Raw genomic sequence first — 18,480 nt, forward strand, 5'->3', positions numbered from 1 at the left:
GAAAGACACCGGACAAAGATTTTATATTTGACTGATTCATTGTGAAACAAAACAAAAAAAAAATCAAGAAAGGAAAACCATACACCATAAAAATACACAAATAAGTCACCATATTCTAGCCAACAAAGAAGCTGGAGAATATACTTGATAACTTACCTGGGGACATGACAACAGTTGATGCTAGTTTTACAGTTGAGTTCAGAATCTACAGTTAGTCACCAGTAAATCATGTCAGCCACAGAATCCTCCCCTCAGCCCACTCCTCATATTGCACAGGGGATTTACTTTCTAGCATCACTAGTACCAGAAGCATATTTTATGAAAAAAAATAGGATTTTGTTTTGTAGTTGCACTGAAATCAGTGAGCTTCTCGGGCATATTTAAGTCAAAACTACTCTCTCCCTTGGTTTGGTTGGGGTTTTTGGGGATCTTCTACCTATTCTTCATTGATATCCAGGGCTGCCCTTCCCAACAACCACAAACAGTAAATGTAGGATCTTTAACTGTACCTCTGCCAAAAATAAAAAATGGCCAATCACCTGAAAGTGTATGGAAAAATCATTTAAGCCTGAGGTATGTACATCAGAACTATTACAGAAATCAATTGATTGTGTCCTAAAGCAAATATTAAAATATTTAGTAAGAATCTAGAAACATGGTTTTATTTCCTGAAATAACATTTTTAGATCACCTGAAGACTACAAACTGTGAAGTACAGATAATCTGTTTTCATTAGTTTATTTTAAAAGACTCATGTAAAAGTTCATTAAAAAAAAGGCGCAAAGAACAATTTTGGTAGTTTAAGCCAGATTTACAAATTCAGAATTTTCAGTACAATACGGAATTCTGGATGTATGTGCTTTATGTATTTCACCATCATGACAACCAATAGAGAGCTATCATCATGCAAACATTATTTCAGGATACAAAGATACTTTGCTATGCCATTATTAATGAAACATATTTAATCTTTGTTTTTAATTTTCCTACTATTTTTCTTCACTTTCTTCTAGTGAGCCTGTCTTGACTATTTCTGTGCTTCCAGACAGCTGTCATCCCATTCTGGCAACCTCCCTGGTTCTGAACATTTAACGTAATTTAGAGGTTTGGTATTCATACAGGTAGCATATTGTTCACTAGATGAGAAAGATTTCATCTTATCCCCCACAGAGGCTCTGAGTAACCATATAAAGAGGACAGCACAAATAATCTTTATCCATTATGATTTATTCTCTACAATACTTCATTAGAGGAGAGTTCAATTATTTACACTCAGAAGTTATTATATAGGTAGGAGGCAACCAAGTGTAATACAAAGAATTGGTCTGACATCTCTGCACTGAAGGTCAGAAGAGGTCTCCTGCTTTAAGGAAATAAATTAACCAAAAAAAACCCCCAACAAAACAACATGTAGTTTCCAGAATACAAACAGAAAACAGCACTAATAGTCAGTGAAGATTGCAGATGTTAACGTACTATGAAAACAAATTATTCTATGCAAAGGTTAAAATGAAGTCATAGTTTTTCTTTTTTTTTTTTTTTTTTTTGTTCTGATAAATTGTAGATATGTGATATTTTGACCATAAAATGTTCCCAAACTGAATTGGCCTCAGTTGAGATTGACTGTTGAACATTATGGAAAAAAAATTAAGAACCTCACAGTGGAAGCATTCCAACACTGACAGACTCCAGTGATCAAAGACATTCTCCTGTAGTTACTGTAAAACAAAGACAATTCCAAATTGCAGTGAGATATTTTCTCAGTTGTGGTTGTCATGAGAATAAGCCCTTCTAGACCAAAAGGCACTTGCTTCTAAGGATGAGTTAAATCCAGATCAAACCAGGTAACAGTTGCTTTGAGAAGTAGTTCTAATCTGCTGTCCCAGCCAAGTAGCCACAGAGAAACTCTTGTATCAATTGGTCATTGATTTTGGTTGCCTCCATGTTGAGGCAACTCAAAATACATTTTGTTTCTAGTTCACCTCTTTCATCCTTATGCATAGCTGCCATGTAATGATCTAGAAATGGGATTATTTCCTGAGACCACCTGTCCTTGTCATACATTTTTTTCTGAGCTAACTTAACTATTGACACACTTTTCAAATGATTTTATAGCTGAACCCTTATGGGACTAAAGCTGAGTGGGCCTGTTTCTTAGGCAGCAGACCAGCGTTTCTGATTTGCTAGCTTCTCTTCTCACTGCAACAAGACAAGAACACAGTACATATTTAGAGGCTTTTTTTTTTTTTAAACAGACTGAGTGGGAAAATGGAAGTGGGAGGGAATAAGGCTTCCCCAGTTCCAAACCATCTAGCCCACTTCAGCCTTCAACCAACCAAGTCACTCAATCCTAAAATTCTGTTCTTTAAAAATGACAGCTAACCCTCCCCACCCCACCCCTTAGTCATCCCCTATTCAAATAAAATGAAATCAGGAAAACACTATACACTGTTGAAGACACAGAACAGGGCAAACATTTGAAAAAAACAATATTGTTGAAAAGCCTGGCACTATATGCCTGCATGACCAGTCTCACTGAGCGTGCTCAGGGGTGAAGTTTTAGCACCATTTTTTGCCTTTTTAAAACCTTTTAGAAATTAAATTCTAACATAGAACACTTGAACAGTAATGAGTGTAGCCCTATGTATCATACTGTTTGACAGCTGAAAGGTGAATGGTATGTACGGAGCTGACCCTCCCCTCCCCCATCACTACACGGCACCTGGGAGAGTAATTACAAACCACTCGAGTTTGTAACAAGACCGATTTATTCTCAGCAGCAGGAAATCATGAAACAATCCCTTAATCTTCAATTGCTTTTCAACAACATCACAAGGGAAAAGTGGCAATTTATAAGGATGACCCAGTACAGGAGGAAAGCTGGGTCGATATTGCACCGATATCCAGAATAGGACCCCCTCCTTTCCCTCATGTCTCTCTCCTCCAGCAGAACGTTACACCAACATGAAGCAAAACTACACAGATCTGTTTGCTTCTCTAGGACCAGAAGGACCAGCAGCATGCAGTTCTGAGCTTTCTACCAGCCCTGTTCCCTGCCATGCCAGGAGAGAATTTCAGGCTTGAAACACCAGTCAATTTTAAAAGCCATCATTACCACACACAAGTAAACTTTAAAGATATATGCAACCAAATAGCAGTTACTTTGCTATGCACTTGTATTTTCTTTCCTGATCATTGTTGAGCCTCCAGAAACTTGGAAAACAAACCAAACCAAACCCCAAATTATGTTTTGATTGAGAGTGTGTCATAATTACAGTTTATGACATCCCTCAGTGATGCTGCAGAATAACAACTGGATAACTCATCTTCCTCTTAGATGAGAGTATTTCTTGTAATCATCAATGACGGGAGAAGAAATACAGAATGCACGTGAGTTTCACACAGTTTGGGTAACAAAGGTTTCCCCACTCATTGCCTTGATGTGGTAATGACTAAACTGTGTAAGATAACTTACCAGTGAAACTACATAGCTCTATTCCATAGGCCTGCTGTAAACTGGAATACTCACAGTTCTCAAGATCAATAGTCACACCAGAGAAAGTGGCTGTCCTATCAAAAGGAAGGTCCCCGAGACTGTTAGCTTAAGTTAAACAAATTTCAGTCACTATCTCACTTGTATGACTACAGGTCAATGCCCTGCAAATCCTTCCCCATCCCTAATCCAAGCAGGCTCTGTTACAAATGTTTGGACACAAAACTTGGTTGTAACAAAGAAAACCATCCAGGGACACTCAAGTACCTTGTCCTTCGCATACACAGCATGCACCATGTTGCTCTCTTACAGGCATAACAGCACTCTATTTCATAGCAGGCTACATTATAAAGCACTGTCTAAAAGCCTCAAAAAACTGTAAACCAAGAGGATTTCTGAAGAATCCAACCTACAGTAGGATCTGGTAATTAAAGCCTTCTAGGGTGTATTTAAATAATGGATTCATCTGCAATACCATCCAAAGGTTTTTCACATCTTTGTTTTCTGTCCATGAGGATGGGGTGCTATCCAGATGTTCAACCCTCCCCAATATCATAATGTCCGCCTGTGATGTGTGGGGACCACAATCAGCTCTCGGTACACAACAGATACCAGAGGTTAAAAAAAATTAAAAAGAACCTAAAAAATGTTTTGTTGGACTCCGTTGCCCAGGCTGCCAGGGGAATGCTCCTACTTGATCTGGGGGGCTTCCATAACAAACAACTCAAGTTTCTGGAGTGTCGGTAACACACAAGAACGGATCAGTCCGAAGTGGCACTTCCACTCCTAGAGGTCTTCTGCACCTCACGACAGTTCATAGGCATGGAGCCCCAATCCAACTGAACCCCCGGTTGGAGGGAAGGCTGAGATAAGGCTTGGGCCCCTGAAGTCCTGTCATGCTCTCATCTTCCCCCCAGGTCAGCTGGAAGGCAGACTTGGCAACGGAAGCTAGCATCATAAAATGGTGCAGTAATAGAAGTAACTGGACCAGGAAGAGGAGGCATCTGCCCCAATGATGTCGTAGCTGTTGGCAGCAACTGGGGAGTGGGACTGGTCATGCAGCCGTGTGTCAGGAGTAATGATTGTAGAGGGGGGGGGCATGAAGAGTGCCATTCTGGAAACAATGCTGACGGGAAGCCATGTATTCTGCATAACTGATTGTCACCTTCTCACTGCGGTACCTATGGGAACAGCGCAAGAAAAAATAACATAAACAGACTATGCAATATGAAGGGACTAGACAAAAACATTCATCCCAGATCACCTTTTAGCTAACAGCCAATAACGATCAAGAGGAACCCAGTAACTTCAAAAATTACTTTGATATTGCCTCATGCAGTAGTCTGAATAACCCATCTAAGCTTGAATTAGCTTCACTGTGCCAAAAGTTGAGCCCTGTTCAAGGCAGTCGTAATTAAGGGGACTCCTGAAGTAGCACACGGGAAACAAATGATCAATTTGTACTCTTTTTATCCACTTGCTGTGGAAAAAAAAAGAAAGGCATGAAAAGTTTGCTGGAAGAAGACTCAGTTTCAAAGACTACATAACCAGTATTTCATTATTTACTTCTGTGGTTATCTTCACATTTGAACGGCTAGTGAAAGAATATGACGGAGAGTCGGGTAAAGAGAGGTTTATTCACATATATGTGTCTTAGTCCACGTTATACAATCAGAATTCACAAATTATGAAGTCCTTTCTGAGGGACCAGAGTTTTCCAGGTGCTTCTAAAGCATGCTACACAACAGATAACTTCAAAGTGGTTGTGAATTGCTCTAAGTCCACGTTACACCTGATTTTCATGAAAACCTTCATCCTGTCCTCTCCTGTTACAAAAAAAAAAAAAACCCAAACAAACAACCAACCCGACCCTGCATCCCCACCTCATTTCTCCAGAGGAAAGACCTGATAAATTAGTTTTTCTATACAAAACCAGAATGTCCCAATTTTTATTAACATAAAGCGAGTTGAAACCAATAGGACAGCTGGAGGTATAGAAAAGCAAGCAAATTCTGAAAACCAGCCAAATTTGAGTGTGGTTTGGTTTTAAGACAGCTCTCTTGGAGCTCTCATCTCCAAATAGCTACACCATCCGTAGATGAGCACACTGAGAAAAGGAAGTCCATTGTAAAGATACAAAAAAAGTCAACCTTTCTAACTTTCAAAGGTTCTGCTTCTTTTGATCTTTCATGTGGACTATAATGTTAAAACCAGTGGCAGTTCTCCTAGAAAATGCTAATTTCGATCCTGCACAGACCAAACACATTGCACTTCGTTCCACATACATTATATGCCTAACATGTGGCATTTGTGATTTTTGTCTTTCAGACTACATCTCTCACCTGAAAGAGGCATGAAGGTTTGCATCAAGCACAAATACTTTAGATTATCCACAAAACACTATGAAGTAAAATTGGAAGATGACAAATATATTGACTTACCTGGTGAGTTTAATTGTTTTCCTAAAATCATTGGTAATTGGAGCCTTAAAGCCACCTTTCCTGAGTAAGGAGTCTATGGTCTGGATCTGATCCCAGTCTATTGAAAAATAGAAGCAAGAGAATTTTTTCAATATAAAAATGATGTTTCAGTAAGATAAGAGATGCATTAAAAGGCCTCAAAAGCGAACAACTACACAAGAAACTCTGAGCTTTAGAAATACCAGTCTCGAACTGGACATACGTTTTCTTATGCATGCACACTATCTGCACATGCCAACCCCTTTTAACTCATATTGGAACTGCAATGATCTAAAAAACAGTAATTCCATTTTCCATATGACCTCTCTTCTTACAAAGGTCTGTGCCTTGCTTCTGTTGCAGGGACCCCAAACTGTTTTATCACGTGCCACTCAAGTTTAGCTCTCTAAGCCTTAAAATAATACTTAGCTGTTTACAAAGACAAATTGGGATCAACCTGATGCTCTAGTGATAGCACAGTGCACTGCTATGTGAGAGATCAGAGTTAAAATTCCTACCTTAGTCTTTTGCCCCAGAGCCAGGAGGATGCGACCACTCCACTCTGCTAGGTGGAGGAAAGGAGGCAATATTTTGAGCAGTTACCATGGTGACCGCTACTATATTTGAGTGGGAAGTGTGCTCCAGAGGGGCCCTGTTTCCTGCCCTCATCTGGAGGATGCTACTTTAGCAAGAATGAGGAGGAAAGGGACTCTCCTGTTGGTGCTGTGCAGCCTGCAGTTATCCTAGTTGGTGGGAGAAACATAGAAGAGGAAAGATGCAATGCTGAATGAAGCTGGAAGATCCGTACTTTGAGATCCTCTATTTCTTAAGCCCTAAAACATTTTTACACTAAGATACAGCTGTGCACAGATGTGGGATGAGAGAAAGGCCAGATGAAAACCCAGCAGCAGCTGTATCAGGTGTCAGTTATCCAGATTAAGCCCGGTGGCTCCATGGCACTACTATGAGGATAGCATTGCAATCCAAACCCAAAATCCATAGATTTTTGTTACCCAATTCTGTGACACAATGTGTTGACATGTTTGGCTGCCATCTCAAACCCACCTTGTTCCTTAGCAACCTCAGGTAAATACGTGGCTGTGCGTTTGACACCTTTCTCATTGATGAACTCTATTCTGATCCCATGGATCCCAACCTATAGATGGAAATGAACAGCCAAATAAGAGGTGTTTGCTAGCACTGAGTCCTGTTGGAGTTGTCATTCCTACAGCACTGTGTATCTCTCTCTCTATGACCAGTTTGGCTTTTGCCTGGATAAGGACATTCTCTTCCTCACTCTGTCCTTGCCAGGCAGGTCTCACAAGTAGCTCTCTCAGCAACATAAAGGACCTCTGCCACCTTTCCAAGACAAGCCTAACCAGTCTCCCTGCCACTTCTGAATTAAGTCTTGTCAGCAGTCTGACAGTTTTTCATCTCTTATGTTAGGCAAGAAAGACAAGATGTCTACACAAGAGTTATGCCCAAAAGAGCCCAACCACAAAGTCTATTTAACCTTTCTTGAACTAAATACATTTCCACGTACAACGTGATAAAAGTGATTAATACCTTTGGTCTTAACTACTTTTTGTTCCCAGTTTCTATTCACAGCATCAAAATACTACCCAGATTCTTACATATGCATTTACACCCATCTCCTATTGGGCCAAATCCATAAAACACTTTCATGTCTCTCGTATTCCCATGCAGATCCCCTCCCAACCAAAAGCATACTACTAGCCCATCCTCTTCCTCCTGTCTAGTTTTTCAGCCCCATTTCTTCTGTTCCCAGTTTCAATGCCTGTACACCCCTGTAATGAAGGAGACACATCACCATGTACTAACCCGAACCCGAACGGAACGAGAGAGTGATGCAGAGTTCCAAATGCACCTGTTCTCACCTCCCAGTCCAGGTAGTCACTGGCATCCTCAAAGTTAGTGAGGAGGGAGACAGAGCAGAAGAGTTTGGGCAGCTCCTCGCGGGTCAGGGGGGGAAATCGACTGTCCTTAAGTGCACTAAAGGAAAGAGAAGATATATTGCCTAATACAAGCACCAAATTAAAGTGTCAGATGCTCAATTATTCCCTTTTTGATTATGCCTCTGTGAAACATGTTTCTCTTTGCTACTGCAGAGGAAGCGATTTGCATCTCTTCCTAATCTAATGAACTGCAAACATGCGTACAGGCTTCCTGATGCGGTCCTCCACTTACTGCAGTTGGAGAGAACTTATGTGCTACATAAGATGTCAAAACTGTTAGTATGCAGGATGGATCTGATGTTAGCCTTAAAACGTCAACCAAAATTCACCTGTTGCAAAGCCATTCCACTAAATCCTGATATATTACCTCACCTTAACTATCATACAATTCTCAGGTTTATTTTCTTGTGAAGCATATTAAATTGAACTATGTCAATCCAACATATTAACCTTGAATCCTTACAGGTCTTCAGCAAAATAATTTCAGATTTATTTATTTTTCAACATAAGTACCTGGTTAATGTGTATTCCCTGAGTCCTGAGTGAAGATTCATGGCTGAAAAGGTCCCAATGCAGCCACGAAGCCGCTTGTCTCGCCCCGTCTTCCACGTCACAAAGAGTGGACTGAAAAGGCAAAAAGAGAAATACTACAGCCTCTAGAAATATTTGATTGCTAAGGGGAGACCAACAAAGTGTAAAAGAGCATGTATGCATGCACTTGCTTTCTCTCCCTCTAGTATACCCCAATAGGCGCATTTTCTCACCTGCTATCTAGCAATAATAAAACCCCCCACCCACACACCCCCAAAAGCAAAAGCAGCATCTCCCCTCACCTTCTCAGCATACTCCTTTCTCTCCAACAGTACTCTGTAATCTCTCCACCAACACCCTCCCAGCCAAACTCTACCCTGTCTTCTAATGCGTGATATGGTTATTTGACCCCACTGATTACCTCTGTGAGTAATGGCCTCACTTAGTAGCATCTACTAGTTTTCATGACAACCCATATCAAAATTAATATAGGTGAAGAAAATAAGATTACTTATTTATCATGCCATTGAACCTGAAAGATCCCCAAGCATTCTATAAGCCATCTATAATTCAGATTTGTGATAAAAGCTTTTTTTTTTTTGAAGGGATAAAAAGCAAGCCTAGGGCTTTTTCCCGTTATGTCCATGAGGATCTGACTTCTGGGTCGATCCCTAGTGCTTAAACAGTTTATGTTCACAGCTTTTGCTTACCTTACATTTGATTTATATTTGCACAGATTCTCTCCTGTTGAACACATCTGAAGTGCTATATTATTCCTACACAAACATCACACAGATTTCCACTTCCCTGTCTATCATGAATTTACAGGCGTAACAGTAGATTCCCAAATTCAGCAGGCTCATTTCAATCTGTTAAACTAGAAGCCATGATTAAGCCCCAAAAAGCAAGAAGTTCTGAACAACAGGATTCAGAAGAGCTCTACAAAGAGGTAAACAGGTCAAGATGACTCTGAGTATTAAATGCAGAAAGTTCACTTCTACAGAAGTGAGTGAAGTTGCAAACAGCTGTAGAGGGAAACAGTAAAGAAAGGACAGTGATGGCTGCGGCCATACAAGAATGTCCAAACATCTGGAAAATTTTACAAGGCAACTGATGATGCTGATCTAATTATAAAAACAGGATGACTGATCTTGGTTTTTCAGATTGCACAGTACTGAACACAAGATGTGGTCACTTTGAACCCAAGCATAAATGAAAAAGTTAGTCATCAGTGATTCCACATATCAGTCTACTGATTTCTATTGAATTTTGAAAGATAAATAATAGGATAGAAAACATATAGTGCTAAGAAAATAATTTTCTGAAAATAAACAAACATTGGTAGGAGTTATAAAATGTGAAAACTGAATAACTGATTCTACATCAGGGTGTAGACGCTTACTTTCCTCAAACTCTGGGTGCTCTTCCAAGCAAGATATTTTTTGCAGGAAACATTACAAAAAATATGAAGGGATTCAGTTTGGACAATAGAACTGGCAGGGAGTGTGGATGATTTCTCAAATACAGGCAACAGAGCTTCTTATGTCTAAGTAAGTAGATCATAATTTAAACTGTAGTGACAAAGCAATGCCCAGTAATGTTCCTCAGAGCAACAATGGAATTAAAAAACTCTATCACAGCACAAATCCATCATTCAGGATCTAGTTACCAGCTGTGACCAATGGCAGAAGTACTACCCAAAATAGCAAATAGCTTTTAAGTGACAGTTGTGAAGTACTTTGACCACAGAGGAAGCAGAAACATTCTTCCACAACCATCAGCCACCTTATGGTTGCTTGACCAAGACGGAGGATCTACTGTTCTAGTTTTTCCAACAACACTTAAATGTACTTGCATCACTCCTCTACACTTTCATCTCGGTATCATATGATGAAACAGAAAGGAGTGTACAAAAATACATTAGAAAGCTTACCAAAAAAGGTACTAAACTTACAAAGGGGATTTCTGAGAAACATTGCCACAAGCTCAGTGGAAATTTACCTTAATCTAATTAAAGTTTTGAAACTATTACTTAGTCTGTGTGACATAAACCAAACAGAAAAGGAAAGGGAGAAAATGAAAAGCATCATGGACAGAATACAAATCCAACTAAGTTCCTTCTCTTCTTGGGTTCAAATTACAGGTTCACATTTCCAATTCACCTCTTTCCCCTTCCAAAAAAAAAAAAAGTAAGCTTCCACTGAGCTGTGACACAGCTTTCTGTGTCTATATAGAAGAGATATTACCAGAAAGGACAGGATAATTACATTCAGAAGGCCATCGTATTTTCAAAGATACCAATGCACATTTTTAGCAATTTTTCACTATGGTCATAACAACTGAGGCATAAAAAAAGTTTTGTACGAATATATAAAATTTCACTACTACAAAGATCTTCATTGTAGAAAAGACGCTGTTTCAATATCTGAAGAATAAACGCACTTAGCAAATTGCAGGTGTAGCTGACAATAAGCCAATTGTTCCACAGCCCTTCCCTGAAAACTGTATTTCCCAGATGTACTGAGAAAAGTCACGACAATATTTCGTCCATGTTCATCCAAGCACACTTACCAGTACTCTGTGGTCAAATCACAAGCAGATTATGGCAACCATTTCTGCCCCAGTCACAACATCCTACTTAGGTGTGTTTGATGCGAGTTGGCCTGGCTGAGGGCAGGGGAGTTTCAACAACTAAAAATTAGGTTCTCCAATTGCAACTACAAAGGGAATTTTAAAGTAGCAAAATACAGTTTGTTCAAATCAGAATTTAGCTTGCACTACGAAAAACCTGTTACAGTACAGATTTTATGATGGAAGTATCTTATTATTTGTCTTGCATGGCAACTGAAAATTTACAAGTTTGTAATACCTACTATTAAAAAAAAAAAACACAAAACACACCACCAAACACCGAAGCACAAAAGTGGAATAAGTAACCATAGTTAACTATTGGCATGCTATACAGGTTCAAAATTGTCATTTTTCAGTAACCTGAACAACAAAGAGGATGTTTTCTTCATTTACCAAGTTAATTCAGGCATAACTACAAGTCTTGCAACACCACCTTCTCTACATTGATGATGAGTGAGACTTGCTGCTAAGATGTATGTAAGGTTCCCTTACTCCGTAGGTATCTACCAGCTCCATAATTCCCATCAAGATTGTTGTCCATGCGCATATCCTCTCAAGCCTGGTAATTGGAATTTGCTGTAGTTTTCAAGTCATCTCTAATTTTTATATTATTACCCTGTTTATGCAGAATTCTGACCTTCACGACTTCTTCTGTCTTTATGGTTCAGCACCAATTTCAACGATCTGTTTTCTGAGAAATAGGTTGGGACAAAGCTGTATGTCTTTCTATTCTTCCTATCAATGGTCCCTTTTCTGTCAGTCCAGAGAGACTTCTGGTCTATGCCTTTGTTTTGTTCAAAGATCTCTTACATTGACATTAATTATGTTACAAAGGACAACAGTGCAAGTTATTTATGTGTTTTCACTTTGCTCACTCTTATATAACATTTGGTTTGAAGTTCATTACATTACTGTCCCAAGTGAGTCAGATCATCCCTTTGTGCTATTCTACAAGAGAGCAAACCCCATGATTTTCCCTGGGGTACATACAACTATTTGCTAGAAGCACCAGCATAAATGCTGAAACACAAGAAAATTCAGGTAGGCATTTGCCTGGAGGGGAAGAAAAGCGAAGAGCCGTTTTTGCTTTGGAGTGCTGATCTAAAAGACTTTTAAATTATCAGCACAGAAATGCCCAGTGAATGACTTCTTACTTTTCAAATTTGGGCATAAAGTTCAAACGGCTGAGATTCCTGAAAGAATGCTGTTTCTGAATCTAGTCAAAGAAACAGCAACAAATCCAGCTAGAAATCTTTAACACCAAAACAATGAATCTGTATAAAATAATGTCTCTTGTTGACTAAGAGCAGAACAACAACAACACCCTTTGCATTTTAAGTGACAAAATAAGCAGACTCACGTATCATTTTCTAAAAGGAGCCTACTTAGCTTAGCTATGAAAAATAACAACAGAAATATTTCAGTATGGGGAGTCCCTGGAACTATTCTATATTCTAGTCCAGAGTATTTCTCCATTCAGTTGTATTTACAATATTAAACAGCTTAGTCTGCAGTAGCATTCAGAACATGTATCCATAATCCTGCTCAGATAATAACTGCATGGATGCACAACCTACATCTACACTGACAGCCAATAAGGTGGGGAGACATTCAACACACGAAAAAGTCCTTGACCTGTTTAAGCCATTGTTCCTTTACGTCAATTTAAAATCCATTAACTTAAGGGTGTCAACAACTTTTTATTTTATCTGTTGTTCTGGAGGTGGTCCCAAAGGAGTGTCAGAAGGTGTACCTGTCATTGATCTTTCCTATATAATTCTTCCACCAAACATTTTAAAAACATTAACATTTCCACACCTACGCGTTTAACCTTCAGATAAACATTAGCTAAATCTCACCAAAGTGAAATACCTTCATAAATCCTCCTCCTCACTTCTTCTCATACACACCTCCTTTCTTCTTTACCTTGGTATTGTCCTTGAAAGTTAACCCTCCATTTCTCCCCATATTGCCCAGCTAGCACTATCTCCGTAACGCAGTTTTGCAGTGCCACAACTGGCAAATTTTTGGTTCCCCTCCCTGCTAAACCCATTAACTCGAACAATGAAACACCCTTGTGAGTATCCTTGTCCCATGCTCACCAGCTCAGCACTTGTTTCAGGATAAGCCAGGAACTTGTTTCAACTTCTTTCTTTTTTCCCTTCCTCTTGCTTCACAGAAGGAAGCCTCTCCCCTTGTCCCTTCACCAAGCTAGGGCCTGGCATTAGAAGCAGGATCCTCTTCAAATTAATAACATTATTTTACTGTTTTCTGAAAACTCATTTCAGTTTCACTCATTCTTTTAGTACACTTTTATGCGAGGCACAGTGCAGTTAATTTTTCCAGGGAATCTATTTACAAAGAAGGGAGCAAACTTTAACGTTATCACGAAGTGGGTTTGCACTCCTCAACAAAGTATGCAACGTCTCACGCAACACATCAGGCTGTGAGCTGAAGCAGCACCACACCTCCTCATATTTTGCCTAGTGCTCTTTCTGTAGAGCTAAGCACGTTCTCCCTTGAAGGCCACTCTTCAAAGCTCCACTCATCTCCACCAACAAACATAACAGAATATTTTTACTCTTTGGAGCACTTACAGCACATAATTTTTTGCTTCTAGTGGACAAATCAAGCAGCAGAATGCCCCCCCCACCTTCCTCCCTGCATACCAGGTTTTTTCCCCATTTTCCAGAGGAAACCCTTCATCCCTCCCCAACAAAACCATAGCTCTGGATGCTGGTTTCTCAGTTTTCCTCCCGCATCACAGATTTACTCACTAGGGGTCATTGGTAAATCGAGGAAGTCGTGGCTGAGGGAAACCATAGAGATGACAGTAGAGTACATCAAAGCAGTAGCAGCACATCTCCGCTGTCACCACCAGGTTCTTGGTGCTGTTGGCAGTTCCATTGGGCCGAGTAAGTGGGCTCAGAGCTCCTGAAGTGGGATTCATTCGAGTAATTGGAGAATTTCCTGGGCCCAAAGTCAAGTCAGATACGTTCTCCCTTCCATTATTCCCATCTGTATGCTGGTGGTTCTGAAGAGGACCTGAACTGGAGCCTGGTACAGTTGTGGCCTGATTCCCATGACTGTGCGTTCCACTCCCAGACAATTTGGGCTTCTTTACTCCACAACAGCCAGCTGCCAGCTTGGGCTCAAGTGGAGGAACACAGCGTCTTTTTCCCATCCTGCTTCAAAACTTGCTGCCTGGAGCACTGGAGAACCCTGGCAAGAAGGGGGTGGGTGGGGAAAAAAAGGCAATACACAAAACAGTTACAGGTGAAAAACCAACAGCTCCTTCCTTGCTTCTGCTAAGGTGTCAGAGAGGTTTGCTTTTGCAACAAAAAGAGGAAGAAAACCCCCACAACGTGCAACTAAGTACAGAACTAAAACCAGTTCAGCAAGCAGAATGGGTGTTTTTACACACGAGTTGAAAGAGTGTGTAACATGACATGCATGGAATCACACTTTCAAAGTTATCGACGAGGTGTACTGAACACTGTATTAGAAAGCCCATCACAAAAAAAACCAAACCCATAACCAGTCTTCCCATAAAGGGAATGAAACTGCAGAACAGAAGGGGAAAAAAAAAAAAAAAAAAAGACTTTGGAGTACAGATATATCCCACCCACTACCTTTCCAGATCACTTGTTCCCTCTTGGTCAATGCCTGCACTAATAGCAAACAAGCTATTGAAAAGCCACAAGTGCATTTCCCTTCCCCATTCTCAGCAGAAGAGTGACAACTCCCAATGACTTCTTCAGGGTTGGACTCCCAGGGGTGCTGCCCTTGATTTAGTGCTAGCCTAAGCAAGACACAAAGAGAAGCAACAAGCATTGAATCACCATTTTCTAAACAACAGACTATTTTCCAGACCCCAAGAACTAGAATCTGCATTTACTTTCTAGGATTAAGTAAATCAATAGCGCTCACAAGTAAACATGTAGGGTGTACAGTCAGGATATGCAGGAAAGGAAGAGCTGAAGACTAAGCACAGTCTGGAGAGAGGGAAGCGGTAATGGCAGGAAACAGATATGGTATTAAAAAATGCCAGAACAGTGTTTTGCTTGCAAAGAAGAGAATACTAGCTCTTGTATCACGAGGGGTGGAACAAACACAGGGAGGGAAGCCTATGCAGACAAAAATGAGCAAAGATGATAGCCAAGAACCCCACATCAATGGTAGGAACTTAAGTGTAATACCACCATCACTCTGAGATCTAAGTACACAAAGGGAGGGAAAAACCGTTCGCCATCTGTCAACCGGGACTAAAAGCACAGACACACAAGTCACAGCGAACACCATGGAGAATTGGAAGTTGCACTCAGCTCTTGCGAGTACCGGGCTACTTCTTTAAGCACCAGAGCATCCCTCCAACTCTTCCATGTATTTAACTGCTGGCTGAACTGACAGCACATACACAGAACAGGAAGGTGCAATATGCACTGAAATTCACAGTGTGACAACTCCCTTCCTTCTCTGCACATGTAAACAATGCAAACTTTATCCACTAAATTTCATCAGCCATCATAAGAGTCACACAATCCTGAACTGAACCAGAACTGGTACGAGATGTGTTGAGAGACATGCCTCTCAACACAAAACGCATACTCTTGCAGCAGTTACTCCACTTAGCGATCCTCAACTCAAAGCTTCAGAAACATAATCTTGCACAAGGAACAATTTACAAGACCTAAGGAAAATTATCCTCCTTCCTGTGATCTCTACTCTCCTAACAAAAAAAAAAAAAAGTAAAGTATAACTTTGGCAAAGTAAACATGTCATTTTCTTTAGTGCCTATTTAAAGTTGCACAGCGATGGCTCAGCGAGGCTGCTGGGATAGATGAGCCTTTCCAAGTTATCACCGAAGGGTAGCCGCGTTTCGGTGGGAAAAATAATTTATTTGTTTGAAACCACAGCTATTCATTTTAAACGGAAGACGTGGCAGGGGGCAGAAGAGCTGTTCCCCGCTGACCCTCCTGGCAGCCTCTGCAGCTGGCAGAAGGGGCCTAGCGGGGGCGGTCGCCCCCAGCACCGGCCGCCCCGAGCCACGGCCCCGTCTTCCCACCGCCGCAGGCCTCCGCCGGCCGCTCGGCTCCGCCCTCGCCCTGCCCGAGCGGCAACTTCTGCAGGGAAACACCGCGCTCGGGCGGCGGACACAGCGCTGACTATGCAGAGGCCCTCACACCGCGACTTTGCGGCCGGACCCGCCACGGCGGCGCCGCCCGTCAGACCGCCCCCCCGCCGCGGGACGGGCCCCACTCGCCCCGACACAAAAGTTTCCTGCGGCGTTCCCGGGGGTCCCGGCAACCCGGCGGGGGAGGCAGCCCGCAATGCTCCCGCCGCCCCTCCCGCGGGGCAGAACGGCGGCCGCCAGGGGGCGCCAGCCGGCGGGAGCCCCTCTGTGCCCCCCGCCCCCCGCCCCCCCTCGTTAACACCTTCCCCACCGCCGGGGCGGGCGGGCCGCCGCCGCCTCCTCCTCCTCCACGACCCCCAGTGTCGCCCACCTCCTGCACCCGTCCCGGGCTTCTCCCCTGCCTCAGCCCAGCCGCCGCCGCCGCCGCTGCCCCGCCACCACCGCCACCTCCTCCTCCTCCTTCTCCCGCCTCATGGAGCCATGGGCCTGGGCGAGGCTCCCCAGAGAAGCAGGCCCAGCGGGCGGGGGGAGCGGAGTGGGGCAGGGCCAGCCGCAGCCGGGCCGGGAGCCGGTGTTGCCGGGGCCGCCGGGCAGCGAGGGGAGCTGGAGGACCGGAGCGAGGCCGAGAGAAGGTCCTCCGCTATCCCGGCAGCCTCCTCCCCGCCCGTGAGGTAATGAGGGAAAAATGTACATAGTCCGCCAGCCTCCCGTCGGCCCCGCGGTGCCGGCGCGACCATAGAGAAGGGAGGACGCTCTTCCCCCTTCAGAACCATAGATACCGGGGACTTCCGCTCCCAGCCAGAGGACGGGGGTCGGGGGTGGGCCGGGTTCCCTCCCGTCACGTGACGAGCCGCACGTGCGAGGACAAACAGTCTCGGGGGCGGGAGGGGCGCCTCAGCGTGAGGGGCTCCCCCGCCCCCGGCAGCGCGCGGACGCGGCGGGGGGAGGCGGGGGGTGTGCCGCTCTTCTATTGGCCGGTGGGAGCTGTGACGGCCCTCCAGAGGAGGGGCGCGCGGTCGGAAACATCCATTCCGTGCCTGGGGGCGGGGGGGCTGTGCCCGCTGACTACCTCTTCCCCACCTCGCCCCCTCTCCCCTCAGAGGTGCGGAGAGCGGCGGCGGCGCCTCCCGCGGTCCGACCCAGCCTCGCCCGGCGCCGGTAGGAGCTTCGCGGCGCGGTGGCTGCCGTGAGGGAGGCCCGGAGACCCGCTCCGCCGGCGGTGGGAGGCGAGCGCCGGTACCGACGCGGCGCCTCCGGCGGGCCACTTCATCCGACCTGGCGGGGCGAAGCGGGAACAAGGGCGAACCCGAGCTAGGTTTGGGTTTAGGCAGGCTGGGGAGCCGCTTCTGTCGCTGTGGTTCGTGCTTGCAAAGACAGCGGTAAAAACAGCCCCGGCCGCCGAGCAGGTTTATTTAGCGAGATGTAGAACACGTTTCTGGCGTTGGCACAACGCTGGCAAGTGTCACAACCGCACCGGAACAAAAACTGCTTTCTCAAATATTCTTAACTGCTTCTCACCCCCAGGGGGGCACCCAACCCCCTCCCTCCGCCCGTTCTACACAACCCTATCAGAAATACCACAGAGGAGTAGTTATTTCTTCAGTGGCTTTAGGACACGTGGTAAAAATTGAGGGTCAAGGAGGGACTCCTCTCTCAAGAGCTGGTTGTTTTAAGTAAAGTCTCCGGGATGAGAATTACTGTAAAAGTAAAGGTGTTCTCCCCATATGAGGTGTTCTCAGTGTACAGCAAGCTAGGCAAGGGAGGAACCGTGCAGCAAAGCACAATGCTGCCTTCTAGTTTCCTGCTGAGAACACAGGCAAAACACTTAAGAAAGCTGAAGAACAAATTTTACAGATCCCTGTTTAAGCACACTAAACATTCAACCTCAAAAGACAAATAAACTGGCACAGCTCTCTAAGATGGTAAAATGGAATTTCTTTATACCATTCCTGAGCTAAGCATAAATTGTAAGGAAGGCAAGAAAACATCAGTTGGAGAAATCCAGTTGAATGTCAGCGGATCTCACTTTCTCCTACAGAATCCATAGGGTTTCTGCAGGACTAGGACAATGCTGAATTTATTACCATTCTAAGGTTATGGAATAGCATGATCCTTTTGGCCTAGATAATAGCTTGAATACCAGCTTATGAAAACTATGGAAAGACTCCTGTAGTAACCTAAGAACCATGTGAGAATAGCCTAGAAGGATGAAGAGCAAGTTTCTAACTTCTGCAGTCCTTAAAAGAATCCTCCCCC

At 43.4% G+C, this 18,480-nt stretch overlaps 1 protein-coding gene across 4 annotated transcripts; it reads right to left on the reverse strand.

Annotated features, from left to right (window-relative positions):
• Positions 1-1,206: 1,206 nt before the first annotated feature.
• AMMECR1L (AMMECR1 like) lies at positions 1,207-16,948 on the reverse strand. Of its 4 annotated transcripts, none has more exons than XR_010373848.1 (7): positions 13,868-16,453; positions 8,442-8,552; positions 7,851-7,965; positions 7,018-7,108; positions 6,471-6,514; positions 5,935-6,031; positions 1,207-4,674 (listed from the first exon to the last, which is right to left on the reverse strand). XR_010373848.1 is itself a non-coding variant. In XM_064457261.1 (7 exons), exons 2-7 carry the CDS (start codon positions 14,272-14,274, stop codon positions 4,563-4,565), a joined length of 933 nt encoding a protein of 310 aa, XP_064313331.1. In that variant the 5' UTR covers positions 14,275-15,819; positions 16,595-16,948; the 3' UTR covers positions 1,207-4,562. The 4 variants fall into 4 exon arrangements, 3 of the variants coding, with proteins under 3 accessions (XP_064313331.1, XP_064313330.1, XP_064313332.1); XM_064457261.1 differs by lacking the exon at positions 6,471-6,514 and adding an exon at positions 16,595-16,948 and having other exon boundaries at positions 13,868-15,819; XM_064457260.1 differs by lacking the exon at positions 6,471-6,514 and adding an exon at positions 16,595-16,947 and having other exon boundaries at positions 13,868-14,312.
• Between the last annotated feature and the right edge of the window lie 1,532 nt (positions 16,949-18,480).

This window comes from Phalacrocorax carbo, chromosome 7, assembly GCF_963921805.1.
Source record: "Phalacrocorax carbo chromosome 7, bPhaCar2.1, whole genome shotgun sequence".
NCBI lineage: Eukaryota > Metazoa > Chordata > Aves > Suliformes > Phalacrocoracidae > Phalacrocorax > Phalacrocorax carbo.